Raw genomic sequence first — 23,456 nt, 5'->3', positions numbered from 1 at the left:
GCCTTGGTGGAACAAAAGGTTGTGTAAGGGACTTTTTATACCACCTACCACAAAAAGGAACCCCAAAATTGACAAAGAGGACATTGTTCAAATGGGATTGAACAATGTCCTTCAAGCTATTTACAATTAAAAAAATAACAAGCTTATAAGTTTGAAATTAAGAAGTTTCTTTGGAGTAAGTGTAGGTCACATGCGTAAAATACTATTAAGTTGAAATATGGATCGAATATAAGTAAGATAAATTTAACTAAGATGAAATAGGTGTGCACATTAGGGGCACTACATCTCAACATTAAATTTTATAATTACGTAGTTTTGATTTTGTAAATTGTGACGATTGTTGCTTAAGAACCATCCTTGTGCATTAGGGTGGGGCTATCCTGATGGACATGTAAATTGTCCATCTAACTCCTTGCACGTTGCTTTAACAAGAGAGATGCTAATAAAAGTTTGTCCGTTCAAACTTGCAAAATATAGTGTTTGCAAGTGAAAATAAAAATTTTGGAGGTCAATTTTGTCCTTTCAAACTTGCAAAATATAGTGTTTGCAAGTGAAAATAAAAATTTTGGAGGCCCATATGTGTGTTCACATATTTTCTCAACTCTTAAAATGTGCAAAACTCTCCAGGCATTCCTTATATATTTTAGCTATAAATATTTTGATAGCAAAAAAAAACATTCTTGCAAAACCTATTTTTCTGGACTCTTGAAAATTGCAAAATTCTAGAGGAATTTCTTATATATTTTAACTACAAAATTTTTCAAAGAAAAGCATTTTTTTTTTCATGGACTAGACAACCTATTTTCTCAACTCTTGAAAATTGCAAAATTCAAGGCATTCCTTATATAAATATAAATATATTTTCAAAGCGGAAACAAAATTTTGTCTCATAAATATAAATAAACCTTCATTGGTTGGATCGTGGGAGGACACGCGTTGCACGATGAGGGTAAGGGAGAAAAAAAGAGAGACACGTGGGTCTGGTAAAGGCACACACAAAACACAGTGATGTAGTTAGTGGGCGTGGTGGTTAGTTAGGGTCGGATGCAGTTAATCCTCCGCTTCTACTGCTGTGCAAATCGCCATAGCCATAGCCAAAATTAAACACACACACACACGCACACACGTACACGCAACCCACAGGCGAGAGAGAATCTCTGTGAGAGAGGACGGAGCAGCATTGGGGCAATCTCACTCAACCTCTGAACACTCCATGGGTTCCCTTGGTGCAGATCTAGACTCGTGCCCACCACCTAGCCACCTCGTTGTTATGATCAATGGCATCGCTGGCAGGTCCGTCCCCATTCTCCTTTTCGGGCTTTCCCCTCTCTCTCTCTCTCTCTCTCTCTCTCTCTCGCTCCCCCTTTTTGTTTTCTGTTTTTTTCGGGGGGCGGGGGGTTCGTCGGTGGGTGGATCGAAGCGATTGCAATGGAGTTTCCTTTTTTCCTGCATAGGAAATCGTTGCAATTCGGTTGTGTCTTATATAGACACAGCACGCACTGAGACTGATTAAAAGTGGATATTGAAATTTAAGCATATTTTGCCGCTAGATCTCCATGATACTGCAATGCGCTGTGATGGAAAATTTGCCCAATTGAGAGAGAGAGAGAGAGAGAGAGAGAGAGAGAGAGAGAGAGAACCCTTATGTGCAGAAACATACCTTGAATTGCCAGCAATAATCGTTAGGGATGGGTGTTTGCGGGCTTGTTTTAATTTTGTTCGTGAGCTGGGGGCAGCAATTGTTAGGGTTTAGGTTTTCTCACGGTTTTATTTGCAAATGATCTTACAGTGTGTGCTTCTTTCCTTTTGCATTTCTCTAGGTTGGTAGTCAAGGAGCCTGGAGGCAATGCGACCAGCATTGTGCTGATTATAGGGTTTAGGAAGTGGATAATGCATGATAATTCTAGATACTGCAGAGAACTGACCTTGGCCCATGTCCAGATTGCCCACGGCAGTTCCACAAAACCCCATTCCTGATGCACAGAGAGAAGCTACCGGGTTAGGGTTTTTGCACAAAAATAAAGAGACCGTTCTCTGAGGGAGAGAGGAGCGTTGGACTTCTCTGTGCTGCAAATTAGGGTTTCCGGACCATGCAAGAGACGGAGAGACCGTTCTCTGAGGGAGAGAGGAGCGTTGGACTTCTCTGCGCTGCAAATTAGGGTTTCCAGACCATGCAAGAGACGGAGAGACCTTCTATGCGAGGTTGTATAGCGCAAGAGAGGACGAACACAAGAGGCTTTTAGGCTCTTATGGTGACATACAGGCAGGACATGGGGAATTGAACTCAAGCCCTCGAGGAGAAAAGCAGTTCACCCAATACCACTAGGCTATAGCGCTAGTTTACAGAAACCTTAGCGTTTCCTAAGGTTCACATTGAGGGGCATATTAATCCTGTTTTCTCTTGAACTGTTTACCCTACCCGGTTAGAACAATTGTAAACTGTGTAGCAATGTGACAGATATTGACTGGTTTAAAAGGGGGTTATTAAGGTTTAAAAAACTGTGTAGCAATGTGACAGATATTGACTGGTTTAAAGGTTAAAAGGGGGTTATTAAGGTTTAAAAAACTGCTGCACAAAAGGACCCAAATCAAGATCCATGTATCAGCCCTCCATTATTATATTCTGCTTGTAAAACACACACCATCTCCCCCACCCGGAACCCTAAAATCTTCAGAGAGCCATAATTATCCCCTCCCTTGCACTAGTAATTCTGAAATAGGGGTCCTAAAACCCTAAATTTCCCCGTCTCGAAACTCTAGTTTTCTCAGAAGACGCCTGAAAGATCGCTCCAAACGTCTTCACCTGCAGAAGAAATCCGGGAACCCTAGTTTTGTCTTCACATAGTTTTTAATTCACCTGCAATAGAGATCTTGAAAGTCTAGTTTCCTCTCCAGCTGCAGAAGAGGTCACGAAACCCTAATTTCTATCTGCTCCTTAAACCCTAAAACCCTTTGCTCCTGCAGTGACCGAAATCCTAAGTCTCTCATTTTTCTGCAGAACGTGAAATTCCAGAACTCGTATGAGTTGATTGACCTTTCCTCGTGGCCATGGCAAACCTTCCGCCGCCTCGCTCCAAAAACGTTTCTTACGGTTGCTTCTGCTGTGTTCGCAAGTCCAGTTCCCTTTCTCGCCATAGTCAGGCTACTCCTCGAGCTTCTGCTGACGCCAATGGGAAGCTGAACAATCCCTCCGCCAAGCACCTCGTCATCATGGTCAATGGGATCGTGGGCAGGTTTGTTCCTCCTGCTCTGTATATCCATGCATAAACAGCTCAACATTTTCTTTTTAATAAAACCAACCGCTTTCATGTTAAGGCCTAGTTTGCACTGGCAATGAGTTTTCCTGCACACATTAGGATCCAGGATCATCGTCAACCATCCATCCCCCTTCACAAATAATCCTAAAGCCAGAAAGGCATACATGGAAATTGTTCATCACATGGCTATGTCTGGACTGGCCTGGTCTTGTCAATCACATAGCTGGCGGTAATGGGAAACAGCTTGAATGGGTCATGTTGACGCATCTAAATTGGTTAGAGGCAGAAGGATCTCATTGACTCAATTATGAGTGAACGTAGAACATTACTAAAAGGAGCAGGATCCATAGACGGCTGTTAGAATGCACATGAATTTTTGGTCTTGTGTGTATTTATCTGGCAACCCCTAAGAAGCAGAACTTCGAGAAGGGGGAAAACTTGGAGGTTTAGGGTTTAGGGTCAGTGCGAGGTAAACTTTTCTAAAGCATGTATAGGAAGTACTAGGCACTGCCTTATGATTCAGAGCTTATTAAATGAAGATCAAATATCAAGATCAGATTGCAATCTACCATGGCAGGCAGTCTGCAATGGTGAATATGTGTCAGGGGACGAGGGATTGCAGCATTACTCCACCCCTGGCAGTGCTTTTATGTTCTCTGTACAAACCAAGGTGTACATCAGAGCAGGACTGTTTAGGAGGGTGATTTCTAGAAGAATGTTACCAGGCTGCTAGCTATTGTGGTGTCTCTTATCATGTTCTTAATGTGCGAGCTCCTTTTCAGATCAATAATAGCATAAGCAAGATAAAAATGCATCTCGTGTGGAACAAAGTTGACCCAATCCATATCAGACAGTGATATTGCAGCAAACAGGGTTGAACATTTTCAGAATTTTCTTTTTGTTGTCATAATTTTTATAGAAAATTTTCTAGTGTTACTTTGCTCGTGTTTGTTTGTTGTAAATAGGTGCAATGGTTATCTCGATTTTAAGTATGGATATATTCTAATCATATGAAGGTATTTCTAGGGTTCAAACCTGAGCCCTGCTAGGTGATGCGAATGCCTTACCAACTTGCATGGACTGAATGCTTTTGGTTTTAATGTTACAGTGCTAGTAATTGGAAGTTTGCAGCTGATCAGTTCCAGTCAAGGTTTGGAAGCGAGGTTTTAGTGCACTGTAAGGTTCCATTTACTTTCACCCATTCTTTTTTAAACATACTGTTTTACAGTTATGGTGTCATAATAAATGGAAGTTATTGGTTTCAGGCAGTGCTCGCAATGCAGCAACAATGACATTTGACGGAGTGGATGTCATGGGCCATAGACTTGCAGAGGAGGTTAAAATTTCCCCCCCTTCGGTCCACTCAATAACCTGTATCCTTTCTATCTGTGTCAATGTGCAGCTTGGCTCTCACAATCTTGAGTTCTATTGCCTCATGTATTCCCAGCAGTAAGCACTTTGTAACATTCCCAGGGTTCTGCGTTTGGCTTGCATTCCACACAGGTGAAAGAAGTTATTGAGGAGTCACCGGGTTTAAAAAGAATTTCCTTTGTTGCCCATTCATTGGGCGGGCTGGTTGCAAGATATGCTATAGGACAACTTTTTTGTCCACCAAAGAGTAGCTCACCTAGCTCACCAAGCAACGGGCATGCGGAGGAAACTCCTGGGTCAGATCCTTCACATGGAACAATCTTGGGTTTGCAGCCAGTAAATTTTGTAACTGTTGCAACACCTCACATTGGATTGCGAGGAAACTGGCAGGTACACTCAAAACTACCTAAGTTCCATCATCTCTTTGCGCCATGTGGCATCTCCTCCCTTTCTCCATGTTTCGCAATATTCTTGTGCCAAATCTCACCATATCCTTGTGCCATGTGGTACAATCTCCTTGCACCAGGTATACCATGTGAATGGCCATGCTCATATTTGCTTTAGAGGAAATTCATCTGGATGAAGTGTATGCTTGGTCTTAGAGTCTTATTCAATTTTGGGCTGTGACAGCTTCCATTTTTGTGCGGTTTGACATTTTTGGAGAGAGTAGCTGTTTTTAGTGCCCACTGGTTTGTGGGAAGAACTGGGAGGCATCTTTTCCTTACCGACGGTGATGAGTCTCAAACTCCCCTGCTACGGCGCTTGGTCTCTGACTGTCCCGAAGGGCAGTTCATGTCAGTCAATTCATCTCATTACATTCTTTCTACTCAACCTGATTTCAAGTTTGTATAATGATGAAGTCAAGTTGTTATAATGTACTCACTGGTGAAATCGATTGTCTTCTAGGTCATGAAGAGGTTTTAACAGCGAACTCTAATGCGTAACCTTTGTTTGGGCAGATCTGCATTGCAGGTATTTCAACGCCGGGTTGCTTATGCAAACATGAACTTTGATCGTATCCTTTGTCCAATGTGCTTGCATAATACAATTCTTGCTATGGAGTGGCCTTGCGCTTCTTTGTTGCTATATGGTACGGATTTTACCTTAACTTGCTTCAGATATGGTGGGATGGAGAACCGCCACAATCAGGCGAGAATGTGAAATGCCACAGGTATTTTTTTTCTTCAAAGTCAATGCCTTCATGTGTCAAAGCATTTTCGAAGGACTAAACTCTTTGTTATGGCCTTCCGATGGTAGTTAAAAGGAGAACCAATTGATAGCAAGTACCCACATATTGTTCATGTCGAAGATGTCCTTCCTGATACGAATGAGCCAACTAGTGTTAGAAAGCCAGCCTTAGACCCTATTGAAGGTACTCTCTTATCTTTAAAGCTGGTAAATATTTGTAATGAATGAAAGGTTTCAGCAACTTGCTAGGTGTGTGTTGATGGTGCTTCTTTCTTTATGTTATTATGAGAAGGCTTGATTTTATCAAGGTGGGTGCCATATGAGCACGTTGATTATTTGCCCTCTTATAAATAGTAATTAACTCAACTAAAGTCATTGTTGGTGGAAGATCTTAATCCTCATACACTCTAGGTACTTTGAATCATTTTGGTACAAGATCACTATGTAGTGTGATCAATTTCTTTTATTAGATGGGTGCTAGAAACTAACTTAGGGTGGGTGATATATGAGCACTTTCATTATCCACCTTATAAATGGTAGCTAGTTCTACCAAAGTCATTCATGGAAACCCTTGATCTTTATCTGCTCTAGGCACCTTGAATAATTTTGATAAGAGGTATTTATGTAGTAGCATTAACTTTTTCCAAATATTAATGATGTGGTTTCCCTTATCATAAGAGTTTACTACCTCTTTTTCTAATCGCCTTACTCGCATGTTCTAAGATAGTTGATACAACTCTGTTAGGCTTCTTACTTGCATGTATTCTTTGTTGAAAAGATATTTTATATTCAACATTTGCATGAAAAAACGCAACTCAATTTTGTTCGTGTATATCTTCTTACTTGCTTAATGGGAGAGAGTGTTTAAAATCAACAGGCTTGATTGATTGCTTCCCATTCTTTCTTTTTTTCTTTAAAATATATATATAATTGGTAGTTATATTAAAAAAATATTAGAGGGAGTTAGCTTATAAGGGTTTCTTTATTAATTTTCTACTTGATATTTAATAGATTAATACTAAAGTTTGTGCTTATAAATATAAAGAGTGTAAAAATTACCTATGATTTCAAGTCTCTTATGACTAAGGCATAATGTATAGCTCTCTCTATGCATTGTTAAGCAACAATTTGGTGGATAATGTTGGAAGGCTGAATTAAATAATTTATTTTCTTGTAACTTTTCTTTTACTTACTAGAGTGTTTATATATACATATTGTAATTTGTTTTCTTGTAACTTCTCTTTTACTTACTAGAGTGTTTATATACATTAGATTCAAGTGAATTATACATTTTTACTAGCATATTAAATCACATATATATGGGCATGGCACACTAATGAACGAAAATGTAAGTTTTTTATTGATCTTAATATTCCATTATTCCAACTAAAAGATCCAATATGATATAAGTGTGAGAGACTACTATTAATGCTCCATCCGTGTAACGCTAAATTAGCTAGCTTATGTAAATATGATCCTTGTTTATGAGGAGTAGCCACGGTTGGGTAACTGCTAACCCATTCTTAGAGTTAACAAGAGCTACTATCATTATCTTATATCAAGGAGTCAAGGTAGATACACCAAAAGGTCATACATGGTGTTCAAATCTACAACTTGGATGAGTGCCCGTAATGGTCCTATGTAATACTTATGGCGATTTTCACTTCAAGAGAGTATGGTAGTAAGTTAGGATGAAGTCCCAAGTGATGTACTTCATGGATATATTATGAGAGTAGTCATTGTAATAGCATTATGCCTCTTATGAGCCTAAAGTGCCTGGCCGGTCCCACAGTTTAAGTGAGTGTGAACACTGATGGCCATGTATATAAGTGAATATCTCTCATAATACAAAGAACTCTCCCATTGTGCAATAGAGTCTTGTTCTTGTTGATCTTTTTACTAATCTCTCTCTCTAATGCATGCTTACCAAATCACATACAAATCTCCAAAACCACATCTTTTTCATGGGAAGCCATTAACCAAGACAATGTAGAATAGCTCTCTTTTTTCATGGGAAGCCATTAACCAAGACAATGTAGAATAGCTCTCTTTTTTGTTTTATAAAGAATGTTTTTTTTTCTTAATTTTTAGCTTAAATCGTTGTTTTGGTTGTTGTTAATGTGGTTTTTAATGTTCCTAGGGCTTGCACTTAGAGTGTATTAGGCTTTGTTTGTATCCGTTGCATCAAACAATATTATGGAATGGTTGCATAAAGAGAGGAGCTTAAAATTAAGAGTTTAATTAATCTCCAATTATAGATTAATTTTGTTACATGGACATTGGCTTGTTCATGCATGTGAATGTTTGTGGATTTCAGGAATGCTTGAAAATCCTAAAGACACGTGTGTGGGTATGCAACTAACCATACGATTCAGTTTGTATACTAGGGATTTGGTCTTACATGTTTTGCAGATGGTTAGTTCGAAGCGGAATCCTTTTTATTTGTTTTTTTGCATGAGGTCTTTCTTATTCCATTCCTAGTCGCACACAGGAATTTCACCCGGCTACACACCCCATACTACTCACCACATCCCCCCCCCCCCCCCCCCCCCGCCCCAGTACCATAAGGGGGTACCACCCTTCCAAATATTGGCCACTTTGTAGGCAGTGGGGACAAGTCCGTGGAACGACTGGAGTGAACACCTTGCATAACTTTGGTAGAACTGGGCGTCGCAGGTTGAGTTGTGATCATTGATGTCGATGGCAACCATCATCCTTGATCCAGAGCGTGAGCTTGAAGGGCGAGCATTGCACATTGTTGTTGGGGATCGCCGAGGAGGAGGGTGGAAGCAAGCACCAGGACAATCAAACGATGACGGCCCAAGGTGTGCGGATGGCAACACCTGCATGCGAATGCACCCTTTGAATGAGGTGTCTCCAAGAGGATTTGACCTCCCGTAGAAAGTCCAAATTCTTTTCCACTAGGCTGCCACCTTGGGACAATATTTTTAAATTTGAAATACGCACTTACTTAGTTTTGTAGTTATTAAAATACATGGGGCAAAAGCACTAGGAAAATCAACTCACTACCCTTATAAGTTGGTTGACCCTGTCAGCCCATCATGGAATCAATTGCATGCAGCCCAAGGGCTTAATGGACAGCCATATTGACTGTAGTATGGACTGTACAGACTGTACCAACACAAGTATGGACTGTAGGGGCATGCCGCATGTGTGCAGAGCTGGTATGGAGGCTGGACAGCATGGGCAGATGGCTAGATAGGTTGGAAAAGCAGTTGAACAGTGTGAACAGGCTGTTGGACAGCTTAAACAGTGTAAACCAGCTGCTGGATTATGTGAACAGGCCTGGCAGGATCGGGTGGATAGCGTGGACAGTAAGGGCAAGTACTTAGGCTGGTCAAAGGATTGTTATATGTCATCAACGGCTTGTCAAAGTGCTGGTACAGTTTGTTGAAGGCATTGCTCAGGGCTCGAGGTGCTGTACACCAATACTTGTGCACCAGCTGTGTATTAGCTGATAAGAATGGTTTTTGGAGGTGTTAGGTGTGCCGAGTTTGACTTGGTGCTCTTGGGTGGTGATAACCAAGCTGTTTTGGTGGCGTTTGGGCTGATTTGGTGAGATATGGACACATTCTGGCATTGCGTATTTGGATTTACACGGACAGGTTTGGATGTTGCTTGTTAGGACACACTATATATTTGGATTTACATAGACATATTTGGTCATTACGTGACTCGGCCCATCCGAGTGCTGGACTCCTTGTTGGATGGACTAGGATCACAGGTGCTGGACTGGACTAATTAGATTATGGGAGCCCACATAATGGGTGTGGGCTGAATAGGATCCACCATGCCCAGAGAGTTGGCTACATTGGTGTGGTTTAGTTGTGGTCATAGTTTTTCCATATGGGAACCATACGGCAAATGTATACGCATAGTTGTCACGGTACGAAAATACGATACGGTACGGTACGATACCGTACGGGAATATTCGGTACGATATGAAATTTTGGGATACGGTACGTTAAAATACGGTTTTTATTTTTTACACTTACAAGCTATGGAGCTTCAAGCTTGAATGTGAGGGAAGGTTGGGAGGGGAGGAGTCTACAGTGCTTGAGAAACCAGTACATGGATATGTGTCTCTCCCGGTTGGATCTCCCGATTGTCTCCAAAAAAGAACCTGGATGGGTAATGCAATACCAAAGGTCTCCCAGTGTAGCGTTTATGACTAAGGGACCGTCCTTGCACAAATACGAGGAGTGCATCTAGGGTGATAAGTTTAGGGACTCCTCTCTACATCAAAATGGCCATGTCCAAATGTTCTCCCTTGTGCATAACTTGAGAATCTAATTGTCTAGCCTACCTATACCAGGGATCCCCAAGTGATGTAGCAAGATTCTCTCATCCTACCAATCAAGTGTACACTACCAGTCTACCTCGCCAGATTTTTTAGGTCTCTCCACAACCCCATATGGAATACTACTGAGTGGACACGAAAGTTGCGAAGTATTGCGAGCATTTGGGATCTTCGTAAAGCAGGGTTTCTATTTTTTTTAAGCATTTGGAAATTTTTTTTCAAGGGAAAAAATTTTTTGGGGGGGGGGGGGGGAAAAAAACCCTAACTCGCACCGTACGATATCGCACGAATTCGTACGGTATCGTACCGTACGACTCGTACGTACGAATAGGTTTGTACGCGTACGAGAAACAACTATGCGTATACGGGTATGGAAGTATGAAAAAAGTACGGTTCACACCCCCAATAAATTCCATACGTTGGATACCATACGTCACCCTAAATTTAAGGCAAAACATGCTACATATGACACGAAAAACCAAAGAAACTTGAAACTGCAAAGATTTTGGGATTAGAAAAAACATAAATGATGTAGATCCATAATCCAAACTCGACTTTATATTACTGTAACTTGTTTACATCATACATGTATGATCAATGATGTATCATGTAACATGTTATATAAGTAGGGACTAGGGAGTGTGGAGTGGGCAAATGCCAAAACCCGTCACCTGTAGGTTGTGCCATGTGGACAAACATGAGGAGGTCCAAGCTTGAAGAAGCTGAATAAAACATGAGTGGAAGCGAGCAAAAACATGGATGAATCATGATGGAGTGCTCACTGCTCAGTGGGCAAGCCGCCAAACCTGTAGACTAACTCTTGAGCAGTGAGGAAAAACATAAGTAGTGGACAAAACATACGTAGAGAGTGGAAGAATACTAAGTAACCCTAGCCTCATCAAAGCTTCCCTCATCCTCAGCATGATCAATGGGCTCCTCATTCTCATCTGCAAACTCCTCCTCCTCCTCCTCCTCCTCATCAAACTCATAAGCCTCAGTAGCAACTGAGCATGATGTCTCAACATGGCTAGAGGATGGCTGGCCATCTGTAGAGGGTGGAGCAATCGAAAGAGGTTCCAAAGCCTCATCTGCCTCTTGCAAATCTTGCAAGGCAATCAAGCGCTCCTCATCTTTTTCTTTGTTAAGCATATCAATTACAAATGCGGACCCTGCCAGTGTCTAGAAAAGATGCAAAACATTTTCTTTTTTGGCTCAAGTATGAAAAGTTTTTCCATACGTGACCATACGCATACGGGTATGGAAGTATGGAATATTTTCCATACGAGTATGAAAAAAACTATGGTTGTGGTGTTGTGGAGCATGAAGTTCCTAACTTCCTTGGCATTGAGTACATTATTGGGTTGAAAGAAGACACAAAGCTTCCATGCATGTAACGTGGGGACCAGAAGGAGCAGTCGGCCAGCATCCAAGACACCCTGACCGGCAGTCAGCCAGTGTGTGGATCAGCCAGGAGCCACAGAACTGCCTCCCACACTTGGTAAAAAATAGGAAAAAATATGGAGAGTGGGGAAAAATGAGAAAAGACCTATTACAGGCGGGCACACCCACAACAGAGGCCCTGGTGTAAATGTATAGACAAGAGATGACTTCTAACACCCCCTCTGAGCTCCTGGCTGTGGAACCAACCCTAGGGAGCTGGAGTGCCGCCGGAGCAACGCTTGAGATAGCGACTTCGTGAAGAGGTCCACCGCGCTATCCTCCGTCGAACAAAACTCTAGCAAGAATGATCTTTTCACGAACAAAGTGCCTCTGGATGACCGTGGGTTCCACCAGTGGAAACCCAATCTTGCCAAGTAACCTCTGCAACTTTACCACCTCGCAAGCAGCACCACAAGTAGCTTAGTACTGTGCCTCTGTTGTCAAGGCAAGAGATAGCTGTGTCTTACTGCTCCATAAAATTGCTCCTAAGCCAAGGGTAAAACGGTCACCTAAAGTAGATCTCCTCGTGTCTGGATCTCCTCCCCAATCTGAGTCACTCCAAGCATGGAGTGGGACTCCATCCATCAATCCCCCTCCTGTATAAAAGAATCCAAGATCCTTCGCATGCTGCAGAAACACAAGATACGCAATCCTGCCTCCCAAAGAGCCCTCTTGAAACATGAGCTCAACAGCCTCATCAGGAAGCTCCCGTCTAATCTGGTATACATCAACCAAATCAATGAACCATTCTGCTTCTGAGTTAGAGAGGCACCATACTGCTCACAAGGATCAACAACTGTTACGGTGGGATGCCAAGTCTTGGAAACCCGCTGAAGACCACTCAAGGCCTTCGGAAACCTGTAACCAACCTCCTCTGAATCCGGAACCACAAAGCCTGGAGAATGTGCAACATCCACCTCCTTCTGCAAGTAATCAACTGTCACCTGCCTAGCTTTCCAAGAGGTCCCCGTGGAAAGAACTTCCTCATCTACAGGAGTTTCTTTGTCCCGAATACTACGAGACATCAGAGCATAAGTTACCTGTAAAGTTTCATCTGACTGACGAACACAAGAACTACCAACATCTGTACTGGAAAGTTCTTGCCAACTGTTGCCATCAACTGGCAAGCTATTCTGCATCTGGTCTCGGAAAGCCTGCACCTGCAGCGCATCCACACTTAGTGGCCATTACCAGACTGCCTCTCATCACAAAACTGAGGACCTGGGAGAGAGAGTGCTGAAAGTTTGTAAACTCCATTCTCCACTCCGCCTTCCCAAACTACCTGGCCTGTTGCTTGTCCCGGAGAGCAACAAAATGCTCATCAAACTCCACCCGTACGCCAATCTTGCAAACCTGATGCACTGACAACAGATGAAAACCAAGTGACGGAACATACAACACCTGGGAGGAATGCTTTCCCCCTGTGCCATTGGGAATTATCTCCAACTTGCCCTCACTGTGAATTTGGATAGTGGATGTATCCCTAGTAAGAATGTGACCAGAATACTTGAAGAGATCCTGTAAATCCGAACGGGAAGGAGCCATGTGCCTGGAAGCACCACTGTCTAGAATCCACACCCGAGTATCCGTAGCGGCGAGGAGTCCAACCTCCTTCCTGCCTGAAGAAAATGAAACATCGGTGTCCATCATCTCCAAGTGCACAAATGTTGGAGTCTTCACGGTTGCTGCTGAGGATTCTTCACCCTTCTCCATGTTCCGCTTGGGACACTGTCTCCAATAGTGGCCTTTCTCGCCACAATCATTACAGGTCCTCTCTGCCTTCAGTTTCTCGCGATCTGAGTCGGACTTCTTCTCAGAAGACTTCTCCGATGAAGCCTTTGCTTTGCCCTTATTACGGCCTTTCGACCGTTGGCCAGTTAAGGCCTCTGAACCTCCGCCTTGTGGAGGGTTTGAGAATCTTTCCTCCTGGTCCAAGACCGTAGGCACAAGCTCCTCCCACGTGATGGTGCTGAGCCTGCCATTGGTAATCAAAGACGAGTAGAATGCTGAGTATTGAGAGGGCAAATGCGACAGCAATGTTATGGCCATATCCTCTGATGATATCTCCTTCCCAGCTTGAAGAACTTCCTGCTGCTTGTTAATGTGCTCCCGCATCGTCGATGACTTTGTAGGGTTCATAACCCACATCTGTACTTCCAAGGAAATCCTGGCCCCATGGCCCCTACACCATTGTATCTTGTTTTCGGGATTTTCCTTGTGTATATAGAGCAGAGTTACACGCCTCTCTCTCTCTCTCTCTCTCTCTCTCTCTCTCTCTCTCTCTCCATTGTTGTATTTTTTCTGCACTTGCTCTTGTGTTCTCAAATTTTGTCTCCATCTCCGCTGCATATTCTAACACGGTATTAGAGCTCTAGGCTCTTGATAGATCTTGGGAATTGTGTGAGCAAGAGGGGGATTGTTGTGTTGCTGATTGGTGGACTGTTCGAGAAGAGGAGAAGCAAAAGGAAGGCGGGCTGATTTGCTGGACAGCCACTTGCAGGTTTAAGTTCTTCTTTGTTCACACCCACTCACCCACCCTTTTCAGTTACATCCCCGCAATGGCAGATCTGCTTGAGATGGTTGAGAGACATGTGAAGATCACGTTCCCAGTGGACCGTCAGTTGGACGGGAATAACTACGGCATGTGGAAGGTAATGATGGAATCTGTTTTGGAGTCTTGTGACCTTGTTGATTTCATTGTTGTTGGGGTTCCACGGCCGGAGGTAGAGGAAGGGGAGTTACTGTCGATTCGTAAGGACCGGGAGGCACAAGCATAGTTGTGGGATCGTGTCAATGCCAGGGTCCGTTCATTCATCTTCCTCAACCGCACACCGCAATCCACCAGCTGGCCAGCTGTACACACTCGGCCAGCACACATGAGAGGTCGGGGACCAGAAGGAGCAGTCGGCCAGCATCCAGGACACCCTGACCAGCAGTCGGCCAGTGTTTGGATCAGCCAAGAGCCATAGAACTGCCTCCCACACGTGGTAAAAATAGGGAAAAAACGGGAAAAAATATGGAGAGTGGGGAAAAATGAGAAAACACCTAATACGGGCGGGCACACCCACAACAAAGACCTTGGTGTAAATGTATAGACAGGAGATGACTTCTAACACCTTCTATACGCTTATGCTGATTTCTAGACTTCTACAAATGATGATATGAATGAATGAACAATGAAAATGATGTCTTCATGCTGTCACCAGCCTGGACATTTCCCAGTCTGAAAGGGGTCTTGTGGACTCCAGGATGTCTAAATATTTGGAAAGTACAAGCTTTGGGAATGGGGGATTATCCTAGAATACAAGGGACCACACTCCTAAAATTTAGGAGAGTTGCTATTTCTGGCCCGACTCCGATGGAAATTCTGTTCGCGTCATTACATCTGGAATTGAGCAGATACCAAGAGTTGGCAAAGTACCTATGACAGAATCTCTACTAGTTGGGATAATTTTTAAAGGTAAAGATTATGGAAGGACCCATCTCTTAGATTGGGACATGTGGCAAGAAAGTGAACCAAAGTGAGACAAGTGGCCTGACACTTGTGTTCGAGGATGCAGAAACCTTTCAAGAGAGGAAGTGGTATCGGTGACAGATTTCCCGAAAGTAAGGAGCTGATTTTGGAGAATGAGCCCAAGGAGCAAACACTACCTAGCTTGGAGGTGATCCAGATAAATGGAAGACAACAATGGAGTCCATTCCAGTTTCTAGACCAGGGAGGTGTCATCAAGTGAGTTTCAGACTTTTCTCTCCCAATCCATTGAGGAGCAGGATGAGATGAGCAATTCTGCAGTGGTGCATGCTAGCTGAGCATCGAGAGGCAGAGGGGCTATAGTTAGAGTACCCGCACTCCCGAAGAAGCAGTGGTAGAGACATCATTGGAGACACCAGGTCCAATAGCCATGCTATTAGAGTTTGTAGTGGTGTGTGGAGCAGAGAGCGAGTTCGCCAAAAGATTTGTACCGAGTTGGAGCATCATTTGAACCCATGCTCCAAGTTAAACGTGCACACTCTCCTAAGTGTGACATGGACATGCTTCTACCCATTGGCCAGCTCAGAGATCGAGTATGTAGTCTTATTCATGTGTTTGTAAGGGCTATTGTGCGAGATCATTGTAGTATTGTCAAGGCACCCAATGAGCAGCCGAGTGTGGACAAGAGTTATTGGGTTATTGTGTGAACACACTTAGTTGGACATCATTATTAGGGTTGGTAGCCAACTCACCAACAATGGACTAGGTCTTAGTCATGTTCATTCATTGATCAGTCAGCGATCATTGAGTCATTGAGAGCTGAGGAGTAGTGCTACCATTGAGTATCTCTATTCAGCATTTCATATTCTTCATGTTAGTAATACATGGTAGATTAGGTCATCTCTCTATGCTGCGTATTGAGCATGAAGAAGCAGCAGTTTGTTGCATGGGTTTAAGTTTGATTAGTGGCTAATCACAATCAATCAATCATAAACACGCTTTTGCAAGCACCCATGTTACAGTCGGTGCCTGATTCCTCGAGATGGGAGGATTGTCTGATAATTTTGCATGTGTTTAGTGTCATGTTTGCATGATTGCATGGGAAATGAACATATGAGTGTGAATTGTTTTTGCATGTGGATATTGCTTGGATTCGTGCATGTGAATGTGTGCTAATTTTGGGGATGTCCGAAAATCCCAAAGACATGTCTGTGGGGGCGGGCAACTAACCTTATGGTTTAATCCATGCACTAAAGATTTGGTCTTATCTGTTTTGCAGATGGGAAGTATGAAACATAGCCTTTGATTTTATAAATTTTAATAATGTGCACTAACCTGAAGCTCTACTCCCTTAGCCCCCACTTCAGTGGAGCTTTAGATCTGCATGTAAGCCCTCCACTGTAATCCAACCAAGCCAAATTCCTCACATGACGTACTCAATCTTAGGCAGAGTTGCACTCAAGTGTTCCTCCTGTCAAGTGCCTTTGGTAAATCTTTAGACTTCTAACTTTTAGTCAAAAGGCCATTTGCTCCTGCAGTAGGAAAACTGTGTCCATGCTCCCTTTCGGTGCCAAGCATGTTGGCCTTGGTCAGGCCACTCTTTAGAAAAAAGGGTGGTGTAGACATTTTGCGCCTCTCCACACCTCTGTCTAGCTACTTGCATGCATATGCTTTGATCGTGCATCATTGAAACTTGATAGAAAAGAACATTTTATTTTGAGCTTCTGAAACATGACAACACTAATGCATTCCTGCTTGGTATGCTGTTACCTTTCTTCTGGAACAGAACGATTCATAATGTCTGAAATATGTAGCACACATGGCCTTTGGGTACTGTCTGATACAGTTGATCCTGTTTGCATCTTCCTGTGTTTGTAATAGTGTGTGCTATGAATGATTGATTGTAGCAGGAAAAATTGTACAAGGTGTGTATATGTTAACTTTATACACTCAATGTGCAGAAGAGATGATATCTGGGCTAAGGCAGCTATCGTGGCAGAGGGTAGATGTGAGCTTCTCAGGAAGTCCACAAAAATTGGCTGCTCACAGCACAATTCAGGTATGCTTATCGGCTCCAAGATGTGCACTCTTAATTGTTCGGCATTTCAATGCAATTCTATCTGGCTCCATTACATAGAGTATGCAAGAAGGTAGTTGTGTAGTATTTACTTGCATGGGAAGTTGAATTGCCATGCCACCACACAGATGTGGATTGCATCTGCGTGTAGGATATAGGAGGGTTCACTTGTAAGGAATGATTGATGCTCGAGGTGTTTATATACACTCCCTGAGTGGATATCAATTGTGTTTGCAATGGTCTCAAGACCATATTCTGTTTGCATATTTTTGGTGGTTTTTCCCATGCAGATGACATGGATAGGTAGGTGTTACGGGACTCGGTGTCAAGGATTATGTGGTCTTCAATTATTTGTAAAGAATTAATCCAGTACCATGGATACTAACATTTAGCTTATACAGGTGAAATACTACTGGATGCACTCTGAGGGGGCAGATGTAATCACTCATATCATCGACAACTTTGTATTATAATAGGGTGACTGCCTTCCTCTTTTTCTCATGACGTGGTGGGAAGTGTCGAGCTATGGGTGTCTACTTGCTTGAGGTTGATTTATGCCTTTATTGATTTGAAAACCATAGAAGTAAGCTGTAATGCTTTTATGGTTTCAACTTCATAGAAGCAAAGGGGTTGTTAAGCTCTATATTCTTTATTCAAAATCAAGGCAAGTCTACAAATATTTCTGGGTATTTGCCTTAAAATTAACAATTTTAAGTTTAAGGCAAGACAGATAACCACGGCAATTAAACATGTATTATCAGTTTTTCTCATCACAACTGTATATCTTGAGCATTTTACTTCAACATTGTGTAGTCCCCACATCTGCTGATGCCAATAAATGAAAGTCGATGTTTGGAATTGTAGGCAGGTACAAGAATAGATGATAGTTTTAAAACCCATAAGTGGAGGCATGAGTACATATAGATAACCTTGGGCAACTACCACTGCACATTGCTTGTAATGGCACCGGGTCTCGTGGAATACTCAGAATTCCAAATTTTACTTGAGATGTGTGCACGTGCGCGCATGCACACGGGGAAAATGGAGCATGGATGAGTAAAAATTTTCTGAGATGTGTGCATTGTTCACCACACTAAGGAGCCAATACTGGGCTGCCTTCTCTCCCTCTTGAGAACTTGAGCATGTTCCACCATGGCATCCACATACAAAAGCTGGGTAAAACTCGCTTGGAGCACCAACTTTCCAACTAAACATGTCAGCTCCTTACCTACGTCGGGCCTAGGAGCGTACCGATCAAAAACAAAGTTTAATGAAGCTCTTCATACCACCAGGACTATAACTAGGTAACAATAGAGTAGTTGGCAAATTAGAGGAATCCATATCCAAACTTGTGGACATTGATAGGAATTTGATCAATTGTCACCTCATTAAGCTAGAAAACTACTTGGCAATGGTGATCCAAATTTGACCAACAAGACAGCCACTAATCAGTTGTACCGATCCTTTGACCAATTGTGCCCATCATCAAGCTATGTGAATGAAAAAGTGGGCTTAAGTCCATCAAAAACATGAGATTCAACCACTTCAATAACTCCACCTTTGATCAATGGGCAAAATTTGGTTGTTGGCCCAACAGTACATCCATGTCTAGTCCCTTTGATAATGGCTTTTTGCTTATACTTAGAAACTATCCTTTTCTTCTCCAACTTACAAGTAGGCCTTATTTTGTCTCAAATTAGAAACAAGCCTTTCTTGCTCGAACTTACAAACATGCGAGATCCCTTAACTCCATGTTCCCTAGCTTTTGCAAGGGTAGGCTTCCACATGCTAGCTCCTATCCTTGCCAAACACCTTCAAGTAAAGAATATTTCCTCATGACATAGATGTTATGGTCCAAGAAGTCGATATATGTTGGATATCAATGCTCAACCTCTCACATTGTAAAGGTAAGGCACATGTTAGCTCTTGCATGGCCTCCATTATGAGGAATAACCATCGTTGATGAGCACCGTGCATACCAAGTATCCTTGTTTCACATGGGATATTGTAAGATTCCTCTATGGAAAAAATTAACATGGGGAATTGTTCTCTATAGTGCACATTCTAGTGAGAGAATACAAATTTAAAGAGAGAAGGTGTGCATTTACTGAGAAAAGCTTGAGAGATTGAGAAGATGAGATCAAATAAATAATTTAGGTTATTTTATGCAAATTTGGCCAAGTTAGTGTGTGCATGAACTTGTTGGGACCTTTCCATGTACACATGTGCACTCTCCTTAGCAGAGAGGATGACCATTTCATGAGTGAGGGAAACAAGCGAGAGCGCGTTTTGAGTGGAGGGGCAATGATTTGCAATGAACATGAAGACACCTATTGTATTTTTTTCGTGAATATATCACCATTGGATCGTTCAATCACAAACTTAATTTTTATAGGGAAAAAAAGCTCGACGACAACAAGAAACCTCAAATGGTGAATCTTAACTTCTATTGAAGAAAAAAGTCTGACGACAACAAGAAACCTTAAACCAAGAAACCTAAAAAATAGAACTCCAATAATTAATGCTATGTATATTCTCCTCCCAAGACCAAAATATGGGTGACCAAAAACATTTGCCATGCGTTTGTAGATAGCATTCCAAAATTTTTCAATGCATATTCGTACATCCAACAATGTCCTATGGCTCTGCAACATTCGATGGTAGCGACGACTAGACAATGCTTGAAATAGCTCTACTTTTGTCAAAGCATGTTGGTGCATGAACTCATGCACAACCGCATCAAGATTCAACACTCGCAAAAAAAAAACATAATACATATGTTTACAAGGGAGGTACATATCAGGCTTTGCTTCTCTCTTTTGGAATTTCGGACAAGAGCATTATGGGTACTCAAACACATTCACAACATAATTCACTCCAGCCGCACGCGATCCCTCTGTGCTCACATAAATTATGTGCAATTTATTACAGACGACAATGTCTTCTCGAACAATGCAAGTTGAAATTGAACAACCTTTCTGTACATTCGCCTGGAATTCTTTAGTGAGCCTCTTGCGCCAATGGACAACCTTACCAGCTCGGTACTTAGGCATGCATGAGCTTGCAACTATTGGTGATAGGCCCGGCCCGGTCCTACTATTGATGTTGGATTCTGTGGGATGGTACGGCTTGTCTCCAATAGAAACCCTGCTCTCTCTAGATCGGCCACCTCCTCGATTGTAAGGTTTGTACCTTCTGCAACAACTGGCTAAACACCTGGAGCGGATCCAGGTGGTGCAATCACCCACTTGTTGTCTATGTGCCAGCAATGTGTATTCACAATAGCACAGAACCATACAGATCCCTTCCGAATGCCACCCGAGGTATCATCATGTCTCGGGTAAGTACGTCATCCCCAAAAGAAAGGCGCAGGCACACCACCTTACTGTGGTCCACCACCCTGTGGATTAATTAGGGCACTGCAACACTGCTTTGTATCTTGTAAAAATCCAAAGCATGTAACTTTAGACTTAGGTTCTTTCCGTCTTATCCCCCATAATGTTTTCACTAGTTTCTTCTCTTGATTATTGGGCAACATGGATTTTGGAGGTGTCGGAACAGCTAGTCCTCTTTTGTTAATTGTCACAGTCGTGTACTCCGACCTATGGGTATCATTCTCTAGCACAACACCTGGAGCTGCCAAGATAGGTCTTTTACATTGCACATTCGGTCCAATCCAGATTAGCCTCTGGCATTGCGCTATGGGTCAAGTCAATTAGTCTTTTGCTTGTTGATGTCCCATCATTCTTGAAGCGCTCCTTGATTTCTTGCAGTCCCAATCCAGTCCTAGTATAACCACCCACCAAGCATTACTGTGTGCACTCTGTGACACAGCCATTGAAAGGTCAACAACAGTAGCCTCATATAAAGACAATTGCTTCTTATAACCAACAGCTGCTCTCATGCTAGAGTGCTTGTTTTTAAAAAAGTTTGTGGTCGGCAAGAAAGGACCATCTTTGTCTTGTGTCAGCACACACTTCCGACCATGCAAGCCATGTTTCCATCGACGGCAACTCACTCTCCACAACATGTCCATTTCTCCACCACTGCTGTAAAGCATGTTTACAATTTGCCGCCGCAACATCTGAGCTTGCATTCTTCCACTTTCTACACACAAGACCTATGCTCCTCATGGAAAGGTGGTCTAGTACACTTTTTTGTATGACTCACCATGCTCTGCTCACAATGAAAAGCACATGATCATTATTTTTTTGGGTTACGTTTCCCACAAAAATAAACAGAGCGCATTGCAATCCAATTTGCACCGTCCTCATCAGCCACCATAAAACCCTTAAATTCAAGCTTAGCATAACCACATTCTTGCACAACAGCATTTAACATTTTCCAAAACTCTTTCTCAGCATATCTATCCTTAACCTTAAATTCAATCCAATTTGCATCGTCCTCATCAGCCACCATAAAATCCTTGAATTCAAGTTTAGCATAACCACATTCTTGCACAACAGCATTTAACATTTTCCAAAACTCTTTCTCAGCATATCTATCCTTAACCTTAAATTCACATGTAAAAATGGTCAGAAGTTCCTTGAGGAAAGAATCGTAAAGCGGGCACTCTAGATTGTAGCAACGTAGGTGACCAACACACCTGCTCAGTTGCATTGTACCTATAAAGCAATCACTACTACAAGTTACATAGTATGCCCATACATGACCATCATGTTTATGCTCCATTCCCAGCATTGAAGAATTCTGCTGAGAAGAAAGAAGAAGGGAGCTCAAAAGCAGTATATCGATCATAGCACACATAGTATTTGATGCACACTTTCAAACGCAGCATGTATATTGCTCCCTCTAGGTTGAACACGAATAAGATAAAAAACACTCAAGCGGATGACTGATCCACCATGTTATCTTTCTTCACAATTTCCTCTTCATCAAGCATGTAACCTAACCGCATAAAATGCTTGAACATCTATATCCAACACATATCCCTTGGTTTCATCAATAAGTGTTTGAGCTTCAATCTTAATACTTTCTGCACCCAAAGTTATTGGGTGCAGAGTGAACCTCTTGCTAGAGAGCGCAAAGTGTTCTTGTATTTCTGACAGATATATCTCATTATATCTTTGGCTTGAACGTATAACAAGCTTTGTTCCTACCTTTGGACCATAGATGGTCACACACCTAGCTATTGTAAATGTCAAAAGAGCAAGGATGAAACCAAGAGCATGAAAGAAAATGGCCAGATGATGTGTATACGTGAGCAAGAAAATGCATGTACACCAATATATAGTGTGTATACCTGAGCTCACAAGATACACTATTTTAGTGTAATCAATTCTTGATTTTCAAGGCATGCGACAAAAAAGAATTTATTATAACAATTGTCAATAAAGATAATATTGTATATTAGATAACCACCTTTATTAGATATTAAAAAATATAATATCAATGTATTATTTATTTATATATTCAATTAATAGGTATTATGTTTGTTCAATATATAAACCTTATAAATATGTATTTACATAATTACATTAAATTAATATACTCAATATATAGGTGTAATTATATTTTTACATTTATGCTTTCACATTATTTATGTATAATTAAATTATAATAACACAATGGAAAAAATTTTCAAATCTAAAATATAATCATTTTCAAATCTAAAATATAATCATATTCAAATCTAAAATATTTAAATAACTTTATCAAGATGGCATTTTTTTGTAGTATCTCAAGAATGATCCAATTACTATAAAGAGAACATAGCCCTCCTAATATAGAGAATTTGGTAAGCAATAACGCTCTAATACTCGACGGCTTCGTACTCGGCTGTCCAAGGGTTATGTTGACACTACCGGCCAAGAGTTATGATGACACTACTCAGCCGCCCAAGAGTTATGATGACCCTACATTTCTTATCTCTTTCTCACTTCCTCTTCCTCTAAGAACTATTGTGTTCCCTTCTCAAGCAACTCTCTCCTCCAAAGATCGAAGCGGCTTGGCACTCTCTCCTCCAAAGAAGACATTCGATTTCTCCAAAAATGTATTTCCTGCAAATTTTTTTTTCTCTTTGAATCGCCTATTGCTCCCCTTGGCCCCGGCGCCTTACTTCTTTGCCATGGTGGCTGAATTGAATGTTTGGCTTTACTTCTTTGCCATGGCTGAATCGCTTTGTTGGCCTTCAATTCTTTCTAGCCCCCCTTTTTTTGTTATGGTTGTGAGGTTATGTCAATAGTATGGTGCCATATGTCTGTAAATCATGGCAAATCATGAAGTTTCCCAAGTTATTTTTGCTATGGCTGTGTGGTGCTGGATCACCAAATCATGAAGTTATTTTTGCTATGGCTATGTGGTGTTGCT

At 41.9% G+C, this 23,456-nt stretch overlaps 1 protein-coding gene across 2 annotated transcripts; it reads left to right on the top strand.

The window, feature by feature from the left end:
• The first annotated feature begins 988 nt into the window (after positions 1 to 988).
• LOC147635447 (lipid droplet phospholipase 1-like) lies at positions 989 to 17,902 on the top strand. 2 transcript variants are annotated; one of them, XM_086802715.1, is made up of 11 exons: positions 1,098 to 1,293; positions 2,999 to 3,233; positions 4,366 to 4,433; positions 4,523 to 4,593; positions 4,761 to 5,018; positions 5,259 to 5,422; positions 5,588 to 5,643; positions 5,747 to 5,799; positions 5,886 to 6,000; positions 17,011 to 17,108; positions 17,528 to 17,902. In XM_086802715.1, the coding sequence occupies exons 2-11, from the start codon at positions 3,049 to 3,051 to the stop codon at positions 17,597 to 17,599; spliced, it is 1,140 nt and encodes a 379-aa protein (XP_086658841.1). In that variant the 5' UTR covers positions 1,098 to 1,293; positions 2,999 to 3,048; the 3' UTR covers positions 17,600 to 17,902. The 2 variants fall into 2 exon arrangements, with proteins under 2 accessions (XP_086658842.1, XP_086658841.1); XM_086802716.1 differs by lacking the exon at positions 2,999 to 3,233 and having other exon boundaries at positions 989 to 1,293.
• Positions 17,903 to 23,456: the final 5,554 nt, after the last annotated feature.

This window comes from Cibotium barometz, chromosome 9, assembly GCF_041138505.1.
Source record: "Cibotium barometz isolate CiBa-2024 chromosome 9, ASM4113850v1, whole genome shotgun sequence".
NCBI classification, from domain to species: domain Eukaryota; kingdom Viridiplantae; phylum Streptophyta; class Polypodiopsida; order Cyatheales; family Cibotiaceae; genus Cibotium; species Cibotium barometz.
The sequence above is the reverse complement of the archived record's forward strand: the minus strand, read 5'-3'. Positions and strand labels throughout refer to the sequence as shown.